We start from the raw sequence: 22,793 nt of genomic DNA on the forward strand, positions 1-22,793 counted from the left end.
AGACATGCACACTCATACACAGACTCACACATTCACACTCACACACAGACTCACACACGCACACAGACTCACACACGCACATAGACTCACACACGCACACAGACACACAAGCACACAGACATGCACACTCATACACAGACTCACACATTCACACTCACACACAGACTCACACACGCACACAGACTCACACACGCACACAGACACGCACACTCATACACACACACACACACACACTAAGTCTCCGTCGGGATTACCAGAATGCTGGTCCCTGTCCGGGCAGCTCTAATAATGAGTCCCAGCTGGGTGGGACTCTGCCCGTCAGCGGGATTCTGGCATTCCCTGATCGATTGGGGTTTCCCCATGGGCCTCGTGAGGGCTTAATACACCCCTCCCCCCACCCCCAAGTCCGGAATTCCCCTCCGATTGCCATCTGAGGGGCTTCCTTCGCCACTTCGCCCATGGCTACACTTCTGCCATCGATGGGGTCGGGTCAGGAGGGTTGCTGATTCGTCGATTGCCTTTTTCAAGTCAAACGACAGAGAGTCGCTGCTGGGGGCTCGGCTCCTGCTGTGGAATCATCTGGAAGTTCCGCTGCTTCTGTGTCCATGTCCGAGGGGGTGTTGTCATCGTCCTGTCAGTCCGGATGCCTCTTCACTGTGTGTCGGTACGGGGGGCAGTGGAGGCAATGCCCTACCTGGGGTGCTTTGCTCCGAGGCGGGTTCCCTCCTTTGAGATGATCCACGTGTTTCCGCATGGTCTTCTCTTTGGTTCTGACCTCTTTTGGAGGGCCTGCTTCATCTCTACGTTCCCCCTGCAACTCCACGATCGTCCTCAACACCGGCGCCCCGCAAAGCTGCGTACTTAGCCCCCTACTCTACTCCCTGTACACACACGACTGCGTGCCAAAATTTGGTTCCAACTCCGTCTACAAGTTTGCTGACGATACGACCATAGTGGGCCGGATCTCGAATAACGATGAGTCCGAATACAGGAGGGGGATCGAGAACCTAGTGGACAACCTAGTGTAGCGACAACAATCTCTCCCTCAATGCCAGCAAAACTAAAGAGCTGGTCATTGACTTCAGGAAGCAAAGTACTGTACACACCCCTGTCAGCATCAACGGGGCCGAGGTGGAGATGGTTAGCAGTTTCAAATTCCTAAATGTGCACATCTCCAAAAATCTGTCCTGGTCCACCCACGTCGACGCTACCACCAAGAAGCACAACATAAGAACATAAGAACTAGGAGCAGGAGTCGGCCATCTGGCCCCTCGAGCCTGCTCCGCCATTCAATGAGATCATGGCTGATCTTTTGTGGACTCAGCTCCACTTTCCGGCCCGAACACCATAACCCTTAATCCCTTTATTCTTCAAAAACTATCTATCTTTATCTTAAAAACATTTAATGAAGGAGCCTCTACTGCTTCACTGGGCAAGGAATTCCATAGATTCACAACCCTTTGGGTGAAGAAGTTCCTCCTAAACTCAGTCCTAAATCTACTTCCTCTTATTTTGAGGCTATGCCCCCTAGTTCTGCTTTCACCCGCCAGTGGAAACAACCTACCCAGCGCCTATACTTCCTCAGGAAACTAAGGAAATTCGGCATGTCCACATTAACCCTTACCAACTTTTACAGATGCACCATAGAAAGCATCCTATCGGGCTGCATCACAGCCTGGTATGGCAACTGCTCGGCCCAGGACCGCAAGAAACTTCAGAGAGTCGTGAACACCGCCCAGTCCATCACACGAACCTGTCTCCCATCCATTGACTCCATCTACACCTCCCGCTGCCTGGGGAAAGTGGGCAGCATAATCAAAGATCCCTCCCACCCGGCTTACTCACTCTTCCAACTTCTTCCATCGGGCAGGAGATACAGAAGTCTGAGAACACGCACGAACAGACTCAAAAACAGCTTCTTCCCCACTGTCACCAGACTCCTGAATGACCCTCTTATGGACTGAACTGATCTCTTCACACATCTTCTCTACTGAGTCGCACTACACTCCGTATTCTTCACCCGATGCCTGTGTCTATGTATTTATATTGTGTGTTTATCGTATGTCCTGTGTTTTACATGTATGGAATGATCTGTCTGGACTGTACGCAGGACAACACAATACAGTAAACCCAAATCCAAAACACGGGAATGTCAGACTGAGACAGGTGGTGCCAATACATTAATATCCCCGGTGCTACCCCGGTTCTGACGCGTTGCATGGTCCAATAATGGAATAGGAATCTTGCCAACTTTGTGTCCAGGGAGATCATATTCTGCTTCCTCACCCCTTGTTTGAATGTTTGAACCGCCCGCTCCACCGGACCATCCGAGGATGGCTGGTACGGAGCAGTCCAGATGTGTCTTACCCCATTGGCCCACATCAATGATTGGAACTCCTCACTAGTGAAGGGGGTCCTGTTGTCCGTGACCAGTACCTCTGGTATCCTGTGGGTGCGAAACGATTGTCATAGTTTCACCACAGTGGTCTTCGAGGTGGTAGTGGACATCCGCTGTATGTCCAGCTATTTCGAGTGGGAGTCCAGAAGAACCGGAAACATGGACTCCATGAACAGCCCGTCAAAGTCAGTGAGCAGACGCACCCAGGGCACACTGGCCATTCCCAGGGATGGTGCGGGGCCAAAGGTGGGAGCTTCTAGTGCCCCTGGCATGCCTGGCACCGTTTTACCATGCTCTGAATGTCCTCGCCAATTCCAGCCATCACATGCAGCCCCTCGCGAACATCTTCATCCTCCAGGTTCCAGAGTGTCCGGTAGGCAGGCCTTGCCTACTCGGCTGCGGGACAGTCATGCAAGCTCCCCATAGGAGGATACCGTCCACCACACTGAGCTCCTGCTGCTCCATGAGGCGGGCCTGCAGCCCTCGGGGTGGGGGGGCTTCCTTGTGACTTGTCGAGCCGGACGATGTGGTGAAGCTTCACCAATCTGCAGTCCCTCTGATGTAGGTCTGTGCGGCTGACTGGGTGTCCAGAAAGTTCAGCATTGCCACGACTTTGTCCATTACTGGTGGAGAGGGGCGCTCACAGGCAGCGGGGGCCGTCCGAGGGTGTCTGCTATCTGTTTGTTATCTGTACACTCAGGCGATATTCGTAAGCTGCTAACAGAAACTCCCAGAATTGGATCATGGCCAAGGCTATGGGGGAAATGCCCTTGTCCTCCTTGAAGGGGCCCAGTTGGGGCTTATGGACCGTGATAATTAAACAATGGTGCCCATCGACGGACTGATGGAATATATCACAGCCAATCCTTCAATCTTCTCTACAGCCAATCCAACTCCTTGGGAGTGAGGGCAGTATTTGAGAGGTGGAGGTTGGGAGTGAGGGCTGTATTTGAGAGGTGGAGGTTGGGAGTGAGGGCTGTATTTGAGAGGTGGAAGTTGGGAGTGAGTGCTGTATTTGAGGGGCTGGAGGTTGGGAGTGAGGGCTGTATTTGAGGTGGTGGAGTTGGGAGTGAGGGCTGTATTTGAGGGGGTGGAGGTTGGGTGTGAGGGCTGTATTTGAGGGGGTGGAGGTTGGGAGTGAGGGCTGTATTTGAGAGGTGGAGGTTGGGTGTGAGGGCTGTATTTGAGAGGTGGAGGTTGGGTGTGAGGGCTGTATTTGAGAGGTGGAGGTTGGGAGTGAGTGCTGTATTTGAGGGGTGGAGGTTGGGAGTGAGGGCTGTATTTGAGAGGTGGAGGTTGGGAGTGAGTGCTGTATTTGAGGGGTGGAGGTTGGGAGTGAGGGCTGTATTTGAGAGGTGGAGGTTGGGAGTGAGGGCTGTATTTGAGGGGATGGAGGTTGGGTGTGAGGGCTGTATTTGAGAGGTGGAGGTTGGGTGTGAGGGCTGTATTTGAGAGGTGGAGGTTGGGTGTGAGGGCTGTATTTGAGAGGTGGAGGTTGGGAGTGAGTGCTGTATTTGAGGGGTGGAGGTTGGGAGTGAGGGCTGTATTTGAGAGGTGGAGGTTGGGAGTGAGTGCTGTATTTGAGGGGTGGAGGTTGGGAGTGAGGGCTGTATTTGAGAGGTGGAGGTTGGGAGTGAGGGCTGTATTTGAGAGGTGGAGGTTGGGAGTGAGGGCTGTATTTGAGAGGTGGAGGTTGGGAGTGAGGGCTGTATTTGACGGGGTGGAGTTGGGTGTGAGGGCTGTATTTGAGGGGGTGGAGGTTGGGAGTGAGGGCTGTATTTGAGAGGTGGAGGTTGGGAGTGAGGGCTGTATTTGAGAGGTGGAGGTTGGGAGAGAGGGCTGTATTTGAGAGGTGGAGGTTGGGTGTGAGGGCTGTATTTGAGGGGTGGAGGTTGGGAGTGAGGACTGTATTTGAGGGGGTGGAGGTTGGGAGTGAGGGCTGTATTTGAGAGGTGGAGGTTGGGATTGAGGGCTGTATTTGAGGTGGTGGAGTTGGTTGAGAGAGCTGTATTTGAGGGGGTGGAGTTGGGAGTGAGGGCTGTATTTGAGAGGTGGAGGTTGGGTGTGAGGGCTGTATTTGAGGGGGTGGAGTTGGGAGTGAGGGCTGTATTTGAGGGGGTGGAGGTTGGGATTGAGGGCTGTATTTGAGGTGGTGGAGTTGGTTGAGAGAGCTGTATTTGAGGTGGTGGAGTTGGGAGTGAGGGCTGTATTTGAGGTGGTGGAGTTGGGAGTGAGGGCTGTATTTGAGGGGGTGGAGGTTGGGTGAGAGGTCTGTACTTGAGGGGGTGGAGATTGGGAGTGAGGGCTGTATTTGAGGTGGTGGAGTTGGTTGAGAGAGCTGTATTTGAGGTGGTGGAGTTGGGAGTGAGGGCTGTATTTGAGGTGGTGGAGTTGGGAGTGAGGGCTGTATTTGAGGGGGTGGAGGTTGGGTGAGAGGTCTGTACTTGAGGGGGTGGAGATTGGGAGTGAGGGCTGTATTTGAGGGGGTGGAAATTGGGAGTGAGGGCTGTATTTGAGGGGGTGGAGATTGTGAGTGAGGGCTGTATTTGAGGGGTCGAGGTTGGGAGTGAGGGCTGTATTTGAGGGGTCGAGGTTGGGAGTGAGGGCTGTATTTGAGGGGTCGAGGTTGGGAGTGAGGGCTGTATTTGAGGGGTCGAGGTTGGGAGTGAGGGCTGTATTTGAGGGGTCGAGGTTGGGAGTGAGGGCTGTATTTGAGGGGTCGAGGTTGGGAGTGAGGGCTGTATTTGAGGGGTCGAGGTTGGGGGTGAGGGCTGTATTTGAGGGGTCGAGGTTGGGGGTGAGGGCTGTTTGACAGGGACCTCTCTCACACACACGTTCTGCACCCGTTCCGAATTGGATTTTTCTTGATCGTTTTTTAACGTCTTGTGCTGGAGCCCTGTCCTTTGCTGACTATTTTGGGGGGTTCGGATTGTCGTGTGAGAGTACCTTTAAGAAATGGATGTTTAAGTAATGTACTTTTAAGAAAACAGTGATGTCAGAGAGTGGGTGGAGCTGAGCTCAGTTCAGCCATTTTGAAGTTTCAGTTTGATAAAGAGCTTGGGTGTGTCTGTGTTTTGCAGTGAGCTGGATCTGCTGTGATCTCTGCCATGAAAGACTATCTCTGGATCAGTTGGGTGATTTAAACTCATAATAGTAAAGCCTTTAACCTGATGTGATTCTGTTTAAAGGTGTTAAGTCTCTCTTGGATGTTGCAAGGAATAACTGAAGGATTATTTAGTGTTATATTATTTTCGGGGTTATCTGTGAAGTAAGGGGTGTTAAGAGATCCAATGTTTATTTAAGATGTTAAGTTGAGTTCATGGAATAAACAGTGTTTTGTGTTTAAAAACCCAAGTGTCCATAATTGTAATCCCACTCCTAGGGAACAAGCCGTGTGCTCGGAAAAGCAACAAATCCATTAAAGGGGGAGGTTGGTTGAACTCCAAGATACATTGTGGGGTTCTGAAAACGCCTCGCCCATAACAGGATGTGCCGGAGCGGTGGATGGGGAGGGGGGAGGGGGCGGACGGGGGGGAGGGGGCGGACGGGGGGGAGGGGGCGGACGGGGGAGGGCAGAGCAGACGGAGGGGGGGGCGGACGGGGGAGTGGGCGGGGGGGGTGGGGCGGACAGGGGGGAGGGGGCGGACGGGGGAGGGCAGAGCAGACGGAGGGGGGGGCGGACGGGGGAGTGGGCGGGGGGGTGGGGCGGACAGGGGGGAGGGGGCGGACGGGGGAGGGCAGAGCAGATGGAGGGGGGGGGCGGACGGGGGAGTGGGGGAGTGGGCGGGGGGGAGGGGCGGACGGGGGAGGGCAGAGCAGATGGAGGGGGGGGGCGGACGGGGGAGTGGGCGGGGGGGAGGGGCGGACGGGGGAGGGCAGAGCAGACGGAGGGGGGGAGGGGGCGGACGGGGGAGGGCAGAACAGATGGAGGGGGGGGGGCGGACGGGGGAGTGGGCGGGGGGAGGGGCGGACGGGGGAGGGCAGAGCAGACGGAGGGGGGGAGGGGGCGGACGGGGGAGGGCAGAGCAGACGGAGGGGGGGGCGGACGGGGGAGTGGGCGGGGGGGGGAGGGGCGGACAGGGGGAGGGCAGAGCAGATGGAGGGGGGGGGCGGACGGGGGAGTGGGGGAGTGGGCGGGGGGGAGGGGCGGACGGGGGAGGGCAGAGCAGACGGAGGGGGGAGGGGCGGATGGGGGAGTGGGCAGGCGGGGGAGTGGGCGGACGGGTGAGGGGGCAGGTGGGAAGGGGCGGATGGGGGAGGATGTCCTGGCCTTCGCCTCGTAGGTGGCGCGGAGGCAGGTACTGCTGGGCTGGAGGCTGGCAATGCAGCCAGGCGTGGTTAGGTTATTTGGTGGAATTTCTGCACCTCAGGAAGGTCAAATCCATTGTGAGCGGGCGATTCAAGAGTTTTACCGGCGATGGCACCGGTTATATTGGATTGCAGAGCGTTGGTCTGCTTGCTGTTAAAGGGGGTAGAGGGAGATGTGAGGGTCTGAAAAGAGGGGGAGAGCGCGGTGGGGGGGGGCGCAGTGTGGGGGGGAGCGCGGTGCGGGGGGAGTGCGGTGTGGGGGGGGGCGCGGTGTGGGGGGGGAGCGCGGTGCGGGGGGAGTGCGGTGTGGGGGGGGGCGCGGTGTGGGGGGGAGCGCGGTGCGGGGGGAGTGCGGTGTGGGGGGGAGCGCGTGGGGGGGAGTGCGGTGTGGGGGGGGGCGCGGTGTGGGGGGGAGCGCGGTGCGGGGGGAGTGCGGTGCGGGGGGAGTGCGGTGTGGGGGGGAGCGCGTGGGGGGGAGTGCGGTGTGGGGGGGGGCGCGGTGTGGGGGGGAGCGCGGTGCGGGGGGAGTGCGGTGTGGGGGGGGAGCGCGTGGGGGGGAGCGCGTGGGGGGGCGCGCGTGGTATGGGGGGGAGGGCGGTGTGGGGGGGGAGTGCGGTGGGGGGGGAGTGCGGTGTGGGGGGGGAAGTGCGGTGTGGGGGGGGAAGTGCGGTGTGGGGGGGGGGAGTGCGGTGTGGGGGGGGAGTGCGGTGTGGGGGGGGGGAGTGCGGTGTGGGGGGGGGAGTGCGGTGTGGGGGGAGTGCGGTGTGGGGGGGAGTGTGGTGGGGGAGGGAGTGCGTTGTGGGGGGGGGGAAGTGCGGTGTGGGGGGGGAAGTGCGGTGTGGGGGGGGGAAGTGCGGTGTGGGGGGGGGAAGTGCGGTGTGGGGTGGGAAGTGCGGTGTGGGGGGGGGAAGTGCGGTGTGGGGGGGAAGTGCGGTGTGGGGGGGGCAGTGCGGTGTGGGGGGGGAGTGCGGTGTGGGAGGGGAAGTGCGGTGTGAGGGGGAAGTGTGATGTGGGGGGAGTGCGGTGGGGGGGGAAGTGCGCTGTGGGGGGGAAGTGCGGTGTGGGGGGGGAGTGCGGTGTGGGGGGGGAGTGCGGTGTGGGGGGGGGAGTGCGGTGTGGGGGGGGAGTGCGGTGTGGGGGGGGAGTGCGGTGTGGGGGGGAGTGTGGTGGGGGAGGGTGTGCGGTGTGGGGGGGAAGTGCGGTGTGGGGGGGTGGAGTGTGGTGGAGGAGGGAGTGCGGTGTGGGGGGGAAGTGCGGTGTGGGGGGGGAAGTGCGGTGTGGGGGGGGAAGTGCGGTGTGGGGGGGGGAGTGCGGTGTGGGGGGGGAAGTGCGGTGTGGGGGGGGAGTGCGGTGTGGGGGGGGAAGTGCGGTGTGGGGGGGGGAGTGCGGTGTGGGGGGGAGTGCGGTGTGGGGGGGGGAGTGCGGCGTGGGGAGGGAGTGCGGTGTCGGGGGGAGTGTGGTGGGGGAGGGAGTGCGGTGTGGGGGAGGGAGTGCGGTGTGGGGGAGGGAGTGCGGTGTGGGGGAGGGAGTGCGGTGTGGGGGAGGGAGTGCGGTGTGGGGGGGGGGAGTGCGGTGTGGGGGGGGAGTGCGGTGTGGGGGGGGGGGAGTGCGGCGTGGGGAGGGAGTGCGGTGTCGGGGGGAGTGTGGTGGGGGAGGGAGTGCGGTGTGGGGGAGGGAGTGCGGTGTGGGGGAGGGAGTGCGGTGTGGGGGAGGGAGTGCGGTGTGGGGGAGGGAGTGCGGTGTGGGGGAGGGAGTGCGGTGTGGGGGAGGGAGTGCGGTGTGGGGGAGGGAGTGCGGTGTGGGGGAGGGAGTGCGGTGTGGGGGGGGAAGTGCGGTGTGGGGGAGGGAGTGCGGTGTGGGGGGGGGAAGTGCGGTGTGGGGGGGGAAGTGCGGTGTGGGGGGGGAAGTGCGGTGTGGGGGGGAAGTGCGGTGTGGGGGGGGAAGTGCGGTGTGGGGGGGGGAAGTGCGGTGTGGGGGGGGAAGTGCGGTGTGGGGGGGGGAGTGCGGTGTGGGGGGGAAGTGCGGTGTGGGGGGGGAAGTGTGGTGTGGGGGGGAAGTGCGGGAGGGGGAAGTGCGGTGCGGGGAGGGGGAAGTGCGGGAGGGGGAAGTGCGGTGCGGGGAGGGGGAAGTGCGGTGTGGGGTGGGAAGTGCGGTGTGGGGTGGGAAGTGCGGTGTGGGGGGGGGGAAGTGCGGTGTGGGGGGGGAAGTGCGGTGTGGGGGGGGAAGTGCGGTGTGGGGGGGGGGAAGTGCGGTGTGGGGGGGGGAAGTGCGGTGTGGGGGGGGGGGAGTGCGGTGTCGGGGGGAGTGTGGTGGGGGAGGGAGTGCAGTGTGGGGGGAGAAGTGCGGTGTGGGGGGGGGGGAAGTGCGGTGTGGGGGGGGGAAGTGCGGTCTGTGGGGGGGGGGAAGTGCGGTGTGGGGGCGGGAATGCGGTGGGGGGAGCACAATGGGGGGGCGCGGTGGGGGGGAAGTGCGGTGTGGGGGCGGGAGTCCGGTGGGGGGAGCGTGGTGGGGGGGAGCGCTGTGTGGGGGCGTGGGTGCGGTGGGGGGAGCGCGGGGTGGGGGCGGGTGTGCGGTGGGGGGAAGTGCGGTTTGGGGGGGGGAGTGCGGTGTCGGGGGGAGTGTGGTTGGGGAGGGAGTGCGGTGTGGGGGGGGGAGTGCGGTGTGGGGGGGGAAGTGCGGTGTGGGGGGGGGAGTGCGGTGTGGGGGGGGGGGAGTGCGGTGTCCGGTGGAGTGTAGTGGGGGAGGGAGTGCGGTGTAGGGGGGAAGTGCGGTGTGGGGGGGGGAAGTGCGGTGTGGGGGGGGAAGTGCGGTGTGGGGGGGGGAAGTGCGGTGCGGGGGGGGAAGTGCGGTGCGGGGGGGGAAGTGCGGTGCGGGGGGGGAAGTGCGGTGCGGGGGGGGAAGTGCGGTGTGGGAGGGAGTGCGGTGTGGGGGCGGGAATGCGGTGGGGGGAGCACAATGGGGGGGGCGCGGTGGGGGGGCGCGGTGGGGGTGAAGTGCGGTGCGGTGGGGGTGAAGTGCGGTGCGGGGGGGGGTGCGGTGTGGGGGGGGAAGTGCGGTGCGGGGGGGGAAGTGCGGTGCGGGGGGGGGTGTGCGGTGTGGGGTGGGAAGTGCGGTGTGGGCGGGGAAGTGCGGTGTGGGGGGGAAGTGCGGTGTGGGGGGGGAAGTGCAGTGTGGGGGGGGAGTGCGGTGTGGGGGGGGGAAGTGGGGTGGGAAGTGCGGTGTGGGGGGGGAAGTGCGGTGTGGGGGGGAAGTGCGGTGTGGGGGGGGAAGTGCGGTGTGGGGGGGGGAAGTGCGGTGTGGGGGGGAGGTGCGGTGTGGGGGGGGGAAGTGCGGTGTGGGGGGGGAAGTGCGGTGTGGGGGGGGAAGTGCGGTGTGGGGGGGAAGTGCGGTGTGGGGGGGAAGTGCGGTGTGGGGGGGGGAAGTGCGGTGTGGGGGGGGGAAGTGCGGTGTGGGGGGGGGAAGTGCGGTGTGGGGGGGGGAAGTGCGGTGTGGGGGGGGAAGTGCGGTGTGGGGGGGGAAGTGCGGTGTGGGGGGGAAGTGCGGTGTGGGGGGGGAAGTGCGGTGTGGGGGGGAAGTGCGGTGTGGGGGGGAAGTGCGGTGTGGGGGGGGGAAGTGCGGTGTGGGGGGGGAAGTGCGGTGTGGGGGGGGGAAGTGCGGTGTGGGGGGGGAAGTGCGGTGTGGGGGGGGAAGTGCGGTGTGGGGGGGGAAGTGCGGTGTGGGGGGGCAAGTGCGGTGGGGGGGGGAAGTGCGGTGTGGGGGGGGAAGTGCGGTGTGGGGGGGGAAGTGCGGTGTGGGGGGGAAAGTGCGGTGTGGGGGGGAAGTGCGGTGTGGGGGGGAAAGTGTGGTGTGGGGGGGGAAGTGCGGTGTGGGGGGGGGAAGTGCGGTGTGGGGGGGGCAAGTGCGGTTGGGGGGGGAATGCGGTGTGGGGGGGGAAGTGCAGTGTGGGGGGGAAGTGCGGGGGGGGGAAGTGCGGTGTGGGGGCGGGAATGCGGTGGGGGGAGCGCAATGGGGGGAGTGCGGTGGGGGGGGGTAGTGCGGTGTGGGGGGGTAAGTGCGGTGTGGGGCGGAAGTGCGGGGGGGAGTGCGGTGGGGGGGGAGTGCGGTGTGTGGGGGAAGTGCAGGGGGGGAAGTGCAGGGGGGGAAGTGCGGGGGGGGAAGTGCGGTGTGGGGGGGGGAAGTGAGGTGTGGGGGGGGAAGTGCGGTGGGGGGGGGGGGAAGTGCGGTGTGGGGGGGAAGTGCGGTGTGGGGGGGAAGTGCGGTGTGGGGGGGGGAAGTGCGGTGTGGGGGGGAGTGCGGTGTGGGGGGGGGAAGTGCGGTGTGGGGGGGAAGTGCGGTGTGGGGGGGGAAGTGCAGTGTGGGGGGGGAAGTGCGGTGTGGGAGGGGAAGTGCGGTGTGGGGGGGGAGTGCGGTGTGGGGGGGGGAGTGCGGTGTGGGGGGGAAGTGCGGTTGGGGGGGGAATGCGGTGTGGGGGGGGGAATGCGGTGTGGGGGAGGAGTGCGGTGGGGGGGAGCATGGTGGGGGGGGAGTGCGGTGGGGGGGAGCGTGGTTGGGGGGGGAGTGCGGTGGGGGGCGCGGTGGGGGGGGAGGATGGACGGTGGGGGGGAGCGCATTGGGGGGAGGGAGTGTGGAGGGGGAGGGAGTGCGGTGGGGGTGAGGGAGTGCGGTGGGAAGGAGGGAGTGCGGTGGGGGAGGGAGTGCGGTGGGGGGGGGAGTGCGGTGGGGGGAGCGTGGTGGTTGGGGGGGGGAGCACGGTGGGTGGGGGGCTCTTGTTCCCTGGGTTGAAGGGTCATTTTGGGTGTTCTGGTTCTAGTTAATTGTTATTATTCAGGGTTTTTGTACTTTTATATAAAATGATAAATTATATCATTTTGTAGAAAACTTTAATAAAAATATATATTTTTAATTGTTATGACATCCTGGGCTGGAGCATGATCAATTCCAATCTCACTTGATCCCAAGTCACAACACACGTGGGTTAACCAATAATTCTTAAAAAAATAACCCAAGTCTTTGGTCCTGGGCTGCCCAATAATTACAGTCACTAGGATTGTAAATTTAAACAGAATTGATTTTTATTGATATCAAGAACCATCATGAAATATGCAGCAAATACAACTGGCCATCGAGCAGCTAATACCTAATCCCCACTTTAACCTCCACTCACACACATAAGACAGACGAACACAGAGGGGTGGAAAGGGGTAAAAATCGTAACCAGAGGGAAGAAATAATCTTTGTTCCAGATTATGGTTTTTAGCACACTTTTCTTCATAGCAAGCTTGCAGATTAAAGTCTTTGGTTTGCAGCCTGTAATTATCTTCTTTGTAGATTCATTTATTGAGGTACTCTGTAGTTATTGATTAGTAAGTTTGCAGACGACACACAGGTTGGTGGAATTGCGGATAGCGATGAGGACTGTCTGAGGATACAGCAGGATTTAGATTGTCTGGAGACTTGGGCAGAGAGATGGCAGATGGAGTTTAATCCGGACAAATGTGAGGTAATGCATTTTGGAAGATCGAATACAGGTAGGGAATATACAGTGAATGGTAGAACCCTCAAGAGTATTGACAGTCAGAGAGATCTAGGAGTACAGGTCCACAGGCCACTGAAAGGGGCAACACAGGTGGAGAAGGTAGTCAAGAAGGCATACGGCATGCTTGCCTTCATTGGCCGGGGCATTGAGTATAAGAATTGGCAAGTCATGTTGCAGCTGTATAGAACCTTAGATAGGCCACACTTGGAGTATAGTGTTCAATTCTGGTCGCCACACTACCAGAAGGATGTGGAGGCTTTAGAGAGGGTGCAGAAGAGATTCACCAGAATGTTGCCTGGTATGGAGGGCATTAGCTATGAGGAGGTGTTGAATAAACTTGGTTTGTTCTCACTGGAACAAAGGAGGTTGAGGGGCGACCTGATAAAGGTCTATAAAATTATGAGGGGCATAGACAGAGTGGATAGTCAGAGGCTTTTCCCCGGTGTAGAGGGGGCAATTACTAGGGAGCATAGGTTTAAGCTAACTCTTACTAGGAGGAAAGGTTTAGAGTAGATGTACGAGGCAATTTTTTTACACAGATGGTTCTGGGTGCCTGGAACTCGCTACCGGATGGGGTGATGGAAGCAGGGACGATAGTGATATTTAAGGGGCATCTGGATCTCTCTGGGGAGAGTTAGCTGGATCTCTCTGGGGAGAGTTAGCTGGATCTCTCTGGGAGAGTTAGCTGGATCTCTCTGGGGAGAGTTAGCCGGATCTCTCTGGGGAGAGTTAACTGGATCTCTCTGGGGAGAGTTAGCTGGATCTCTCTGGGGAGAGTTAGCTGGATCTCTCTGGAGAGAGTTAGCTGGATCTCTCTGGGGAGAGTTAGCTGGATCTCTCTGGCAAGAGTTAGCTGGATCTCTCTGGGAGAGTTAGCCGGATCTCTCTGGGGAGAGTTAGCTGGATCTCTCTGTGGAGAGTTAGCTGGATCTCTCTGGGAGAGTTAGCAGGATCTCTCTGGGGGGAGTTAGCCGGATCTCTCTGGGGAGAGTTAGCTGGATCTGTCTGGGGAGAGTTAGCCGGATCTGTCTGGGGAGAGTTAGCTGGATCTCTCTGGGGAGAGTTAGCTGGATCTCTCTGGGGAGAGTTTGCCGGATCTGTCTGGGGAGAGTTAGCCGGATCTCTCTGGGGAGAGTTAGTTGGATCTGTCTGGGGAGAGTTAGCCGGATCTCTCTGGGGAGAGTTAGCTGGATCTCTCTGGAGAGAGTTAGCTGGATCTCTCTGGGGAGAGTTAGCTGGATCTCTCTGGGGAGAGTTAGCTGGATCTCTCTGGGGAGAGTTAGCTGGATCTCTCTGGGGAGAGTTAGCCGGATCTGTCTGGGGAGAGTTAGCTGGATCTCTCTGGGAGAGTTAGCTGGATCTCTCTGGGGAGAGTTAGCCGGATCTGTCTGGGGAGAGTTAGCTGGATCTCTCTGGGAGAGTTAGCTGGATCTCTCTGGGGAGAGTTAGCCGGATCTCTCTGGGGAGAGTTAGCTGGATCTCTCTGGGGAGAGTTAGCCGGATCTGTCTGGGGAGAGTTAGCTGGATCTCTCTGGGGAGAGTTAGCTGGATCTCTCTGGGGAGAGTTAGCTGGATCTCTCTGGGGAGAGTTAGCTGGATCTCTCTGGGGAGAGTTAGCCGGATCTCTCTGGGGAGAGTTAGCCGGATCTCTCTGGGGAGAGTTAGCTGGATCTCTCTGGGGAGAGTTCGTTGGATCTGTCTGGGGAGAGTTAGCTGGACCTCTCTGGAGTGTTTTAGCCGGATCTTTCCGGAGAGAGATTACTCGATTTTTCTTTACCATTCTGCCAGAATCAAAATGGAAACCAAACTCATCCCTCGGCACGGGGAAAAACATCCCAGCAGAATAGGATCCAATCACCAGCTGTTATCAGGCAGAGCACAGCTTCTTTAGCCAATCCATTGGCCAGTCTTATCGAGTTGGCAACCCATGTCACTGTCACTGATGCTGGCCACTCTGCTGCTTCTGCCCACCCTTCCACATTCTTCCTGCTTGAATTAAAGATACATGCGTCTTGTGTTAAAGACACGTGTCAATTAATCATCCAAGGGTCAAAACTAGAACATCAAAAAAAATTTTAAAGGGGAAACAAGGCAATAAACAGGGACTAAGCAGGACGGCAGAGGGCAAGGGCAGCACGGTGGTGCAGTGGGTAGCACTGCAGCCTCACGGCGCCGAGGTCCCAGGTTCGATCCCGGCTCTGGGTCACTGTCCGTGTGGAGTTTGCACATTCTCCCTGTGTTTGCGTGGGTTTCACCCCCACAACCCAAAGATGTGCTGGGGAGGTGGATTGGCCAAGTTAAATTGCCCCTTAATTGGAAAAAATGAATTGGGTACTCTAAATTTATTTTTAAAATATATATATATAGAGCACAGCGGCACAGTGGTTAGCACTGCTGCCTCACAGCTCCAGGGACCCGGGTTCAATTCCGGCCTTGGATGACTGCCTGTGCGGAGTCTGCACGTTCTCCCCGTGTGTGTGTGGGATTTCTCCGGGTGCTGCGGTTTTCTCCCGCAGTCCAAGGTGTGCACATTTGGGGCTTTGGCCGTGCAGAAATGACCCCTTTGTGTCCAAAAGGTTTGGTGGGATTACTGGTTACGGCAGGAATAGAGTGGGGGAGTGGACCTGGGTAGGGTGCTCTTTCTCAATGGGTCGAATGGTCCACCTCGGCACTGTAGGGATTCCATGATTCTATGTGCTGTCCATCTCTCTATAAAACAATTAAAATCTCAAATTTAACTGAAGCACTGGGGAACATTAACTCTTTCCTAACAGTTGGGAGTGTGGGGGACGACGGACCGTGTCTGACAGTAACTGCTGAATGCTCTGACTTCTCTGCCATTTCAGTGGTCCAGGTTTTAGCCAAGCTGACAGACACGCACAGCTGGGAATCAGCAGCCCATTGCCCGAGGCCAAGGGGCAACACAAGGTTGAAGAGGGTACCCGAGTGATGTAAGTATGCATGTAGATACAGAGCATGAGTCTAACACTGAGTGTAGATTCTCTCGTTCAGGATTGATTCAATTGCACCCAATGTTAGAGTGTTACACAGGGATAGGGAATTCATCAGCAGGAAGAATGGGAACATTTCTACCCGGCAATGTGGAAAATTGCCCAGGTGTGTCCTGTACACAAGAAACAGGACAAATCCAACCCAGCCAATTACCGTCCTGTCCGTCTACTCTCCATCATCAGCAAAGTGATGGAAGGAGTCATCAACAGAGCTATCAAGCAGCACTTACTCAGCAATAACCTGCTCACGGACGCTCAGTTTGGCTTCCGCCAGGGTCACTCAGCTCCTGACCTCATTACAGCCTTGGTTCAAACATGGACAAAAGAGCTGAATGCCAGAGGTGAGGTGAGAGTGACTGCCCTCGACATCAAGGCAGCATTTGACCGAGTGTGGCATCAAGGAGCCCGAGCTAAACTGGAGTCAGTGGGAATCAGGGGGAAAACTTTCCGCTGGTTGGAGTCATACCCGGCACAGAGGAAGATGGTTGTGGTGGTTGGAGGTTAATCATCTGTTGTAGTTGTGTGCGATGTCTCTTTAAGAGCCACGTCATGTGGCCAGCAATGATTCATAAGGACGAGGTGTTAGCAATTCTGGAAAGTGTGAAAATAGATAAGTCCCCTGGGCCGGATGGTATTTATCCTAGGATTCTCTGGGAAGCTCGGGAGGAGATTGCTGAGCCTTTGGCCTTGATCTTTAAGTCATCTTTGTCTACAGGAATAGTGCCAGAAGACTGGAGGATAGCAAATGTTGTCCCCTTATTCAAGAAGGGGAGTAGAGACAACCCCGGTAACTATAGACCAGTGAGCCTTACTTCTGTTGTGGGCAACATCTTGGAAAGGTTTATAAGAGATAGGATGTATAATCATCTGGAAAGGAATAATTTGATTAGAGATAGTCAACACGGTTTGGTGAAGGGTAGGTCGTGCCTCACAAACCTTATTGAGTTCTTTGAGAAGGTGACCAAACAGGTGGATGAGGGTAAAGCAGTTGATGTGGTGTATATGGATTTCAGTAAAGCGTTTGATAAGGTTCCCCACGGTAGGCTACTGCAGAAAATACGGAAGCATGGGATTCAGGGTGATTTAGCAGTTTGGATCAGAAATTGGCTAGCTGGAAGAAGACAAAGGGTGGTGGTTAATGGGAAATGTTCAGACTGGAGTCCAGTTACTAGTGGTGTACCACAAGGATCTGTTTTGGGGCCACTGCTGTTTGTCATTTTTATAAATGACTTGGAAGAGGGCGTAGAAGGATGGGTGAGTAAATTTGCAGATGACACTAAAGTCGGTGGAGTTGTGGACAGTGCGGAAGGATGCTACAAGTTACAGAGGGACATAGATAAGCTGCAGCGCTGGGCTGAGAGGTGGCAAATGGAGTTTAATGCAGAAAAGTGGAAGGTGATTCATTTTGGAAGGAATAACAGGAAGACAGAGTACTGGGCTAATGGTAAGATTCTTGGCAGTGTGGATGAGCAGAGAGATCTCGGTGTCCATGTACATAGATCCCTGAAAGTTGCCACCCAGGTTGAGAGGATTATTAAGAAGGCGTACGGTGTGTTAGCTTTTATTGGTAGAGGGATTGAGTTTCGGAGCCATGAGGTCATGTTGCAGCTGTACAAAACTCTGGTGCGGCCGCATTTGGAGTATTGCGTGCAATTCTGGTCGCCGCATTGTAGGAAGGATGTGGAAGCATTGGAAAGGGTACAGAGGAGATTTACCAGAATATTGCCTGGTATGGAGGGAAGATCTTATGAGGAAAGGCTGAGGGACTTAAGGCTGTTTTCGTTAGAGAGAAGAAGGTTAAGAGGTGACTTAATTGAGGCATACAAGATGATCAGAGGATTAGATAGGGTGGACAGTGAGAGCCTTTTTCCTCGGATGATGATGCCTAGCACGAGGGGACATAGCTTTAAATTGAGGGGAGATAGATATAGGACAGATGTCAGAGGTAGGTTCTTTACTCAGAGAGTAGTAAGGGCGTGGAATGCCCTGCCTGCAACAGTAGTGGACTCGCCAACACTAAGGGCATTCAAATGGTCATTGGATAGACATATGGACGATAAGGGAATAGTGTAGATGGGCTTTAGAGTGGTTTCACAGGTCGGCGCAACATCGAGGGCCGAAGGGCCTGTACTGCGCTGTAATGTTCTGTGTTCTAGATGTCACAGACTACTTTGCAGGCTCTTGCCCTTACTCTAGTATCAGCCTTCTAGCTAACCTCTGTTCAACCCACCTACATCTGCAATGGGTGAGGGCCAATTACATCCAAATTAGACAGGAACTGGGGAATGTGGATTGGGAGCGGCAATTTGAGGGCAAATCCACATCTGACATATGGGGGGCTTTAAAAGCCAATTGACTGAAGTACAGGACAGGCATAGAATCACAGAATTTACAGTGCAGAAGGAGGCCATTCGGCCCATCGAGTCTGCACTGACCCACTTAAGCCCTCACCTTCACCCTATCCCCGTAACCCAGTAACCCCTCCTATCCTTTTTGGACACTTAAGGCCAATTTATCACGGCCAATCCACCTAACCTGCACATCTTTGGACTGCGGGAGGAAACCGGAGCACCCGGAGGAAACCCACGCGCACACGGGGAGGATGTGCAGACTCCGCACAGACAGTGACCCAGTGGGGAATCGAACCTGAGACCCTGGGGCTGCGAAGCAACTGTGCTAACCACTGTGCCACCGTGCTGCCCTCAAAAAATGTTCCCGCAAAAATGGAGGATAGAAATGGCAGGATTCGGGAACCGTGGATGACAAAGAAAATTGTGAACTTAGTGAAAAGGAAAAAGGAAGCAGGCAATAGGTCTCGGCATCGAGAAACTGGCAAAGCCCTTGAGGAGACAGTGAACAGTGAACATAGAAAACACAGCACAGAACAGGCCCTTCGGCCCACGATGTTGTGCCGAACTTTTGTCCCAGATGAAGAACAAATTAATCTACACCCCATCACTCTACCGTAATCCATGTACCTATCCAATAGCTGCTTGAAGGTCCCTAATGTTTCCGACTCAACTACTTCCACAGGCAGTGCATTCCATGCCCCCACTACTCTCTGGGTAAAGAACCTACCTCTGACATCCCCCCTATATCTTCCACCTTTCACCTTAAATTTATGTCGCCTTGTAACAGTTTGTTCTACCCGGGGAAAAAGTCTCTGACTGTCTACTCTATCTATTCCCCTGATCATCTTATAAACCTCTATCAAGTCGCCCCTCATCCTTCTCCGTTCTAATGAGAAAAGGCCTAGCACCCTCAACCTTTCCTCGTAAGACCTACTCTCCATTCCAGGCAACATCCTGGTAAATCTCCTTTGCACCTTTTCCAAAGCTTCCACATCCTTCCTAAAAAAGGGGCTGGTTTAGCTCACTGGATTAAATCGCTGGCTTTGAAAGCAGACCAAGGCAGGCCAGCAGCACGGTTCAATTCCCGTAACAGCCTCCCCGAACAGGCGCCGGAATGTGGCGACTAGGGGCTTTTCACAGTAACTTCATTGAAGCCTACTTGTGACAATAAGCGATTTTCATTTTTCAAATGAGGCGACCAGAACTGCACACAGTACTCCAGATGGAGAAAGTGAAGTCTCATGGGGTCCAGGGTGTACTAGCTAGATGGATAAAGAACTGGCTGGACAACAGGAGACAGAGAGTAGTAGTGGAAGGGAGTTTCTCAAAATGGAGAAAGGTGACTAGTGGTGTTCCACAGGGATTCGTGCTGGGACCACTGTTGTTTGTGATATACATAAATGATCTGGAGGACGGTATAGGTGGTTTGATTAGCAAGTTTGCAGATGACACTAAGATTGGTGGAGTAGCAGATAATGAAGGGGACTGTCAGAGAATACAGCAGAATTTCGATAGATTGGAGAGTTGGGCGGAGAAATGGCAGATGGAGTTCAATCCGGGCAAATGCGAGGTGATGCATTTTTGGAAGATCTAATTCAAGAGCGGACTATACGGTCAATGGAAGAGTCCTGGGGAAAATTGATGTACAGAGAGATCTGGGTGTTCAGGTCCATTATACCCTGAAGGTGGCAACGCAGGTCGATAGAGTGGTCAAGAAGGCATACGGCATGCTTTCCTTCATCGGACGGGGTATTGAGTACAAGAGTCGGCAGGTCATGTTACAGTTGTATAGGACTTTGGTTAGGCCACATTTGGAATACTGCGTGCAGTTCTGGTCGCCACATTACCAGAAGGATGTGGATGCTTTAGAGAGGGTGCAGAGGAGGTTCACCAGGATGTTGCCTGGTATGGAGGGTGCTAGCTATGAAGAGAGGTTGAGTAGATTAGGATTATTTTCATTAGAAAGACGGAGGTTGAGGGGGGACCTGATTGAGGTCTACAAAATCATGAGAGGTATGGACAGGGTAGATAGCAAGAAGCTTTTTCCCAGAGTGGGGGACGCAATTACTAGGGGTCACGAGTTCAAGGTGAGAGGGGAAAAGTTTAAGGGACATATGCATGGAAAGTTATTTATGTAGAGGGTGGTGGATGCCTGGAACGCATTGCCGGCGGAGGTGGTAGAGGCGGGCACAACAGTGTCATTTAAGATGTATCTAGACAGATGCATGAATGGGCAGGGAGCAGAGGGATACAGATCCTTAGAAAATAGGCGACAGTTTTAGATAGAGGATCTGGATCGGCACAGGCTGGGAGGGCTGAAGGGCCTGTTCCTGTGCTGTAATTTATCTTTGTTCTTTGTTCCAAATGTGGCCTTACCAAGGTTTTGTACAGCTGCATCATCACCTCACGGCTCTTAAATTCAATCCCTCTGTTAATGAACGCGAGCACACCATAGGCCTTCTTCACAGCTCGATCCACTTGAGTGGCAACTTTCAAAGATCTATGAATATAGACCCCAAGATCTCTCTGCTCCTCCACATTGCCAAGAACCCTACCGTTAACCCTGTATTCCGCATTCATATTTGTCCTTCCAAAATGGACAACCTCACTCTTTTCAGGGTTAAACTCCATCTGCCACTTCTCAGCCCAGCTCTGCATCCTATCTATGTCTCTTTGCAGCCGACAACAGCCCTCCTTACTATCCACAACTCCACCAATCTTCGTATCGTCTGCAAATTTACTGACCCACCCTTCAACTCCCTCATCCAAGTCATTAATAAAAATCACAAACAGCAGAGGACCCAGAACTGATCCCTGCGGTACACCACTGGTAACTGGAATCCAGGCTGAATATTTGCCATCCACAACCACTCTCTGACTTCTATCGGTTAGCCAGTTCGTTATCCAACTGGCCAAATTTCCCACTATCCCATGCCTCCTTACTTTCTGCATAACCTACCATGGGGAACCTTATCAAATGCCTTACTAAAATCCATGTACACTACATCCACTGCTTTACCTTCATCCACATGCTTGGTCACCTCCTCAAAGAATTCAATAAGACTTGTAAGGCAAGACCTACCCCTCACAAATCCGTGCTGACTATCCCTAATCAAGCAATGTCTTTCCAGATGTTCAGAAATCCTATCCTTCAGTACCCTTTCCATTACTTTGCCTACCACCGAAGTAAGACTAACTGGCCTGTAATTCCCAGGGTTATCCCTAGTTCCTTTTTTGAACAGGGGCACGACATTCGCCACTCTCCAATCCCCTGGTACCACCCCTGTTGACAGTGAGGACGAAAAGATCATTGCCAACAGCTCTGCAATTTCATCTCTTAGATATATCCCGTCAGGCACGGGGGACTTGTCTATCCTCAAGTTTTTCAAAATGCCCAACACATCTTCCTTCCTAACAAGTATTTCCTCGAGCTTACCAGTCTGTTTCACACTGTCCTCTCCAACAATATGGCCCCTCTCATTTGTAAATACTGAAGAAAAGTATTCGTTCAAGACCTCTACTATCTCTTCAGACTCAATACACAATCTCCCGCTACTGTCCTTGACCGGACCTACCCTCACTCTCGTCATTCTCATATTTCTCACATATGTATAAAAGGCCTTGGGGTTTTCCTTGATCCTACCCACCAAAGATTTTTCATGCCCTCTCTTAGCTCTCATAATCCCTTTCTTCAGTTCCCTCCTGGCTATCTTGTATCCCTCCAGCGCCCTGTCTGAACCTTGTTTCCTCAGCCTTACATAAGTCTCCTTCTTCCTCTTAACAAGACATTCAACCTCTCTTGTCAACCATGGTTCCCTCACTCGACCATCTCTTCCCTGCCTGACAGGGACATACATACCAAGGACACGTAGTATCTGTTCCTTGAACAAGTTCCACATTTCAATTGTGTCCTTCCCTGACAGCCTATGTTCCCAACTTATGCACTTCAATTCTTGTCTGACAACATCGTATTTACCCTTCCCCCAATTGTAAACCTTGCCCTGTTGCACGCACCTATCCCTCCCCATTGCTAAAGTGAAAGTAGGAAGGAACTTAAATGTGGATTTAGGAGGCCTAAAAGGGACCATGAAATGTCTTCAGCAAACATGGTCAAGGAGATTCCCAAGGCATTTTTATGCATAAAGACGTGGAACCACAAAATGTGGGTGACATCCGAAATGAGTAATTTGTATCAGTATTCACCAGCGAGAAGGACATGACGGATGATGAAGTCAGGGATAGGTGTGTGAGAACGTCAATACATCAAAGGAGGAAGTGTTGAGTATTCTAAATTGCATTAAGGTGGACAAGTCCCCGGGGCCGGATGGGATCTATCCCAGGTTACTGCGGGAGGCAAGGGGGGCAATAGCTGGGGCCTTAACAGATATCTTCACATCCTCTTTGACCACAGATGAGGTTCCAAAGGACTGGAGAATAGCCAATGTTATTCCCTTGTTTAAGAAAGGAAGCAGGGATAATCCAGCAAATTATAGGCCGCTGAGCCTGATATCAATGGTGGGGAAGCTTTTGGAAAAGATACTGAGGGACGGGATATATGGACATTTGGAGGAAAATGGATGAGTTACTGACAGGCAACATGGTTTTGTACAGGGAAGGTCATATTTCACCAACTTGATTGAGTCTTTTGAAGAGGTGCTGAAGAAAATTGATGAGGGAAGGGCTGTGGATGTAGTTTGTATGGACCTCAGCTGTGGATGTAGTTTATATGGACTTCAGTAAGGAGCTGGACAAGGTCCCACATGGCAGACTAGTACTAAAATCACATGGGATTCGGGATGGGCAGGCTAGATGGATACAGAACTGGCTTGGTTACAGAAGACAGCGCTTGAAGGGTGTTTTTCTGAATGGAGATCTGTAGTAGTGGTGTTCCGCAGGGATCAGTGCTGGGTCCTCTGCTGTTTGTAATATATTTAAATGATCTGGAGGAAAATGTGGGTGGTCTGATTGGTAAGTTTGCGGATGACACGAAGATTGGCGGAGTTGCTGATAGTGCCGAGGATTGTCAGAGTATACAACAGGATATAGACAGATTGGAGACTTGGGCACAGAAATGGCAGACGGAGTTTAATCCAGACAAATGCGAGGTGATACATTTTGGAGGATCAAGTCTAGGTATGAATTACACTGTGAATGGCAGAACCCTGAGGAACATTAACATACAGAGGGAT

The 22,793-nt window shown here is 55.4% G+C and overlaps 1 protein-coding gene across 3 annotated transcripts in view; it reads left to right on the top strand.

The window, feature by feature from the left end:
• The window catches only part of spef2 (sperm flagellar 2), a 941,194-nt gene that overhangs the window by 681,140 nt on the left and 237,261 nt on the right, over positions 1 to 22,793 (top strand). For 2 of the 3 annotated variants that reach the window (XM_072515585.1, XM_072515586.1), the window contains exon 26: positions 15,089 to 15,193. The exons of the other annotated variant lie outside the window; for it this stretch is intronic. In XM_072515585.1, coding sequence (XP_072371686.1) covers positions 15,089 to 15,193 — 105 coding nt within the window. The remainder of the gene's footprint in view (positions 1 to 15,088; positions 15,194 to 22,793) is intronic. 3 annotated transcript variants of the gene reach the window in all.

Source organism: Scyliorhinus torazame, chromosome 9, assembly GCF_047496885.1.
Source record: "Scyliorhinus torazame isolate Kashiwa2021f chromosome 9, sScyTor2.1, whole genome shotgun sequence".
Taxonomy (NCBI): Eukaryota; Metazoa; Chordata; class Chondrichthyes; order Carcharhiniformes; family Scyliorhinidae; genus Scyliorhinus; species Scyliorhinus torazame.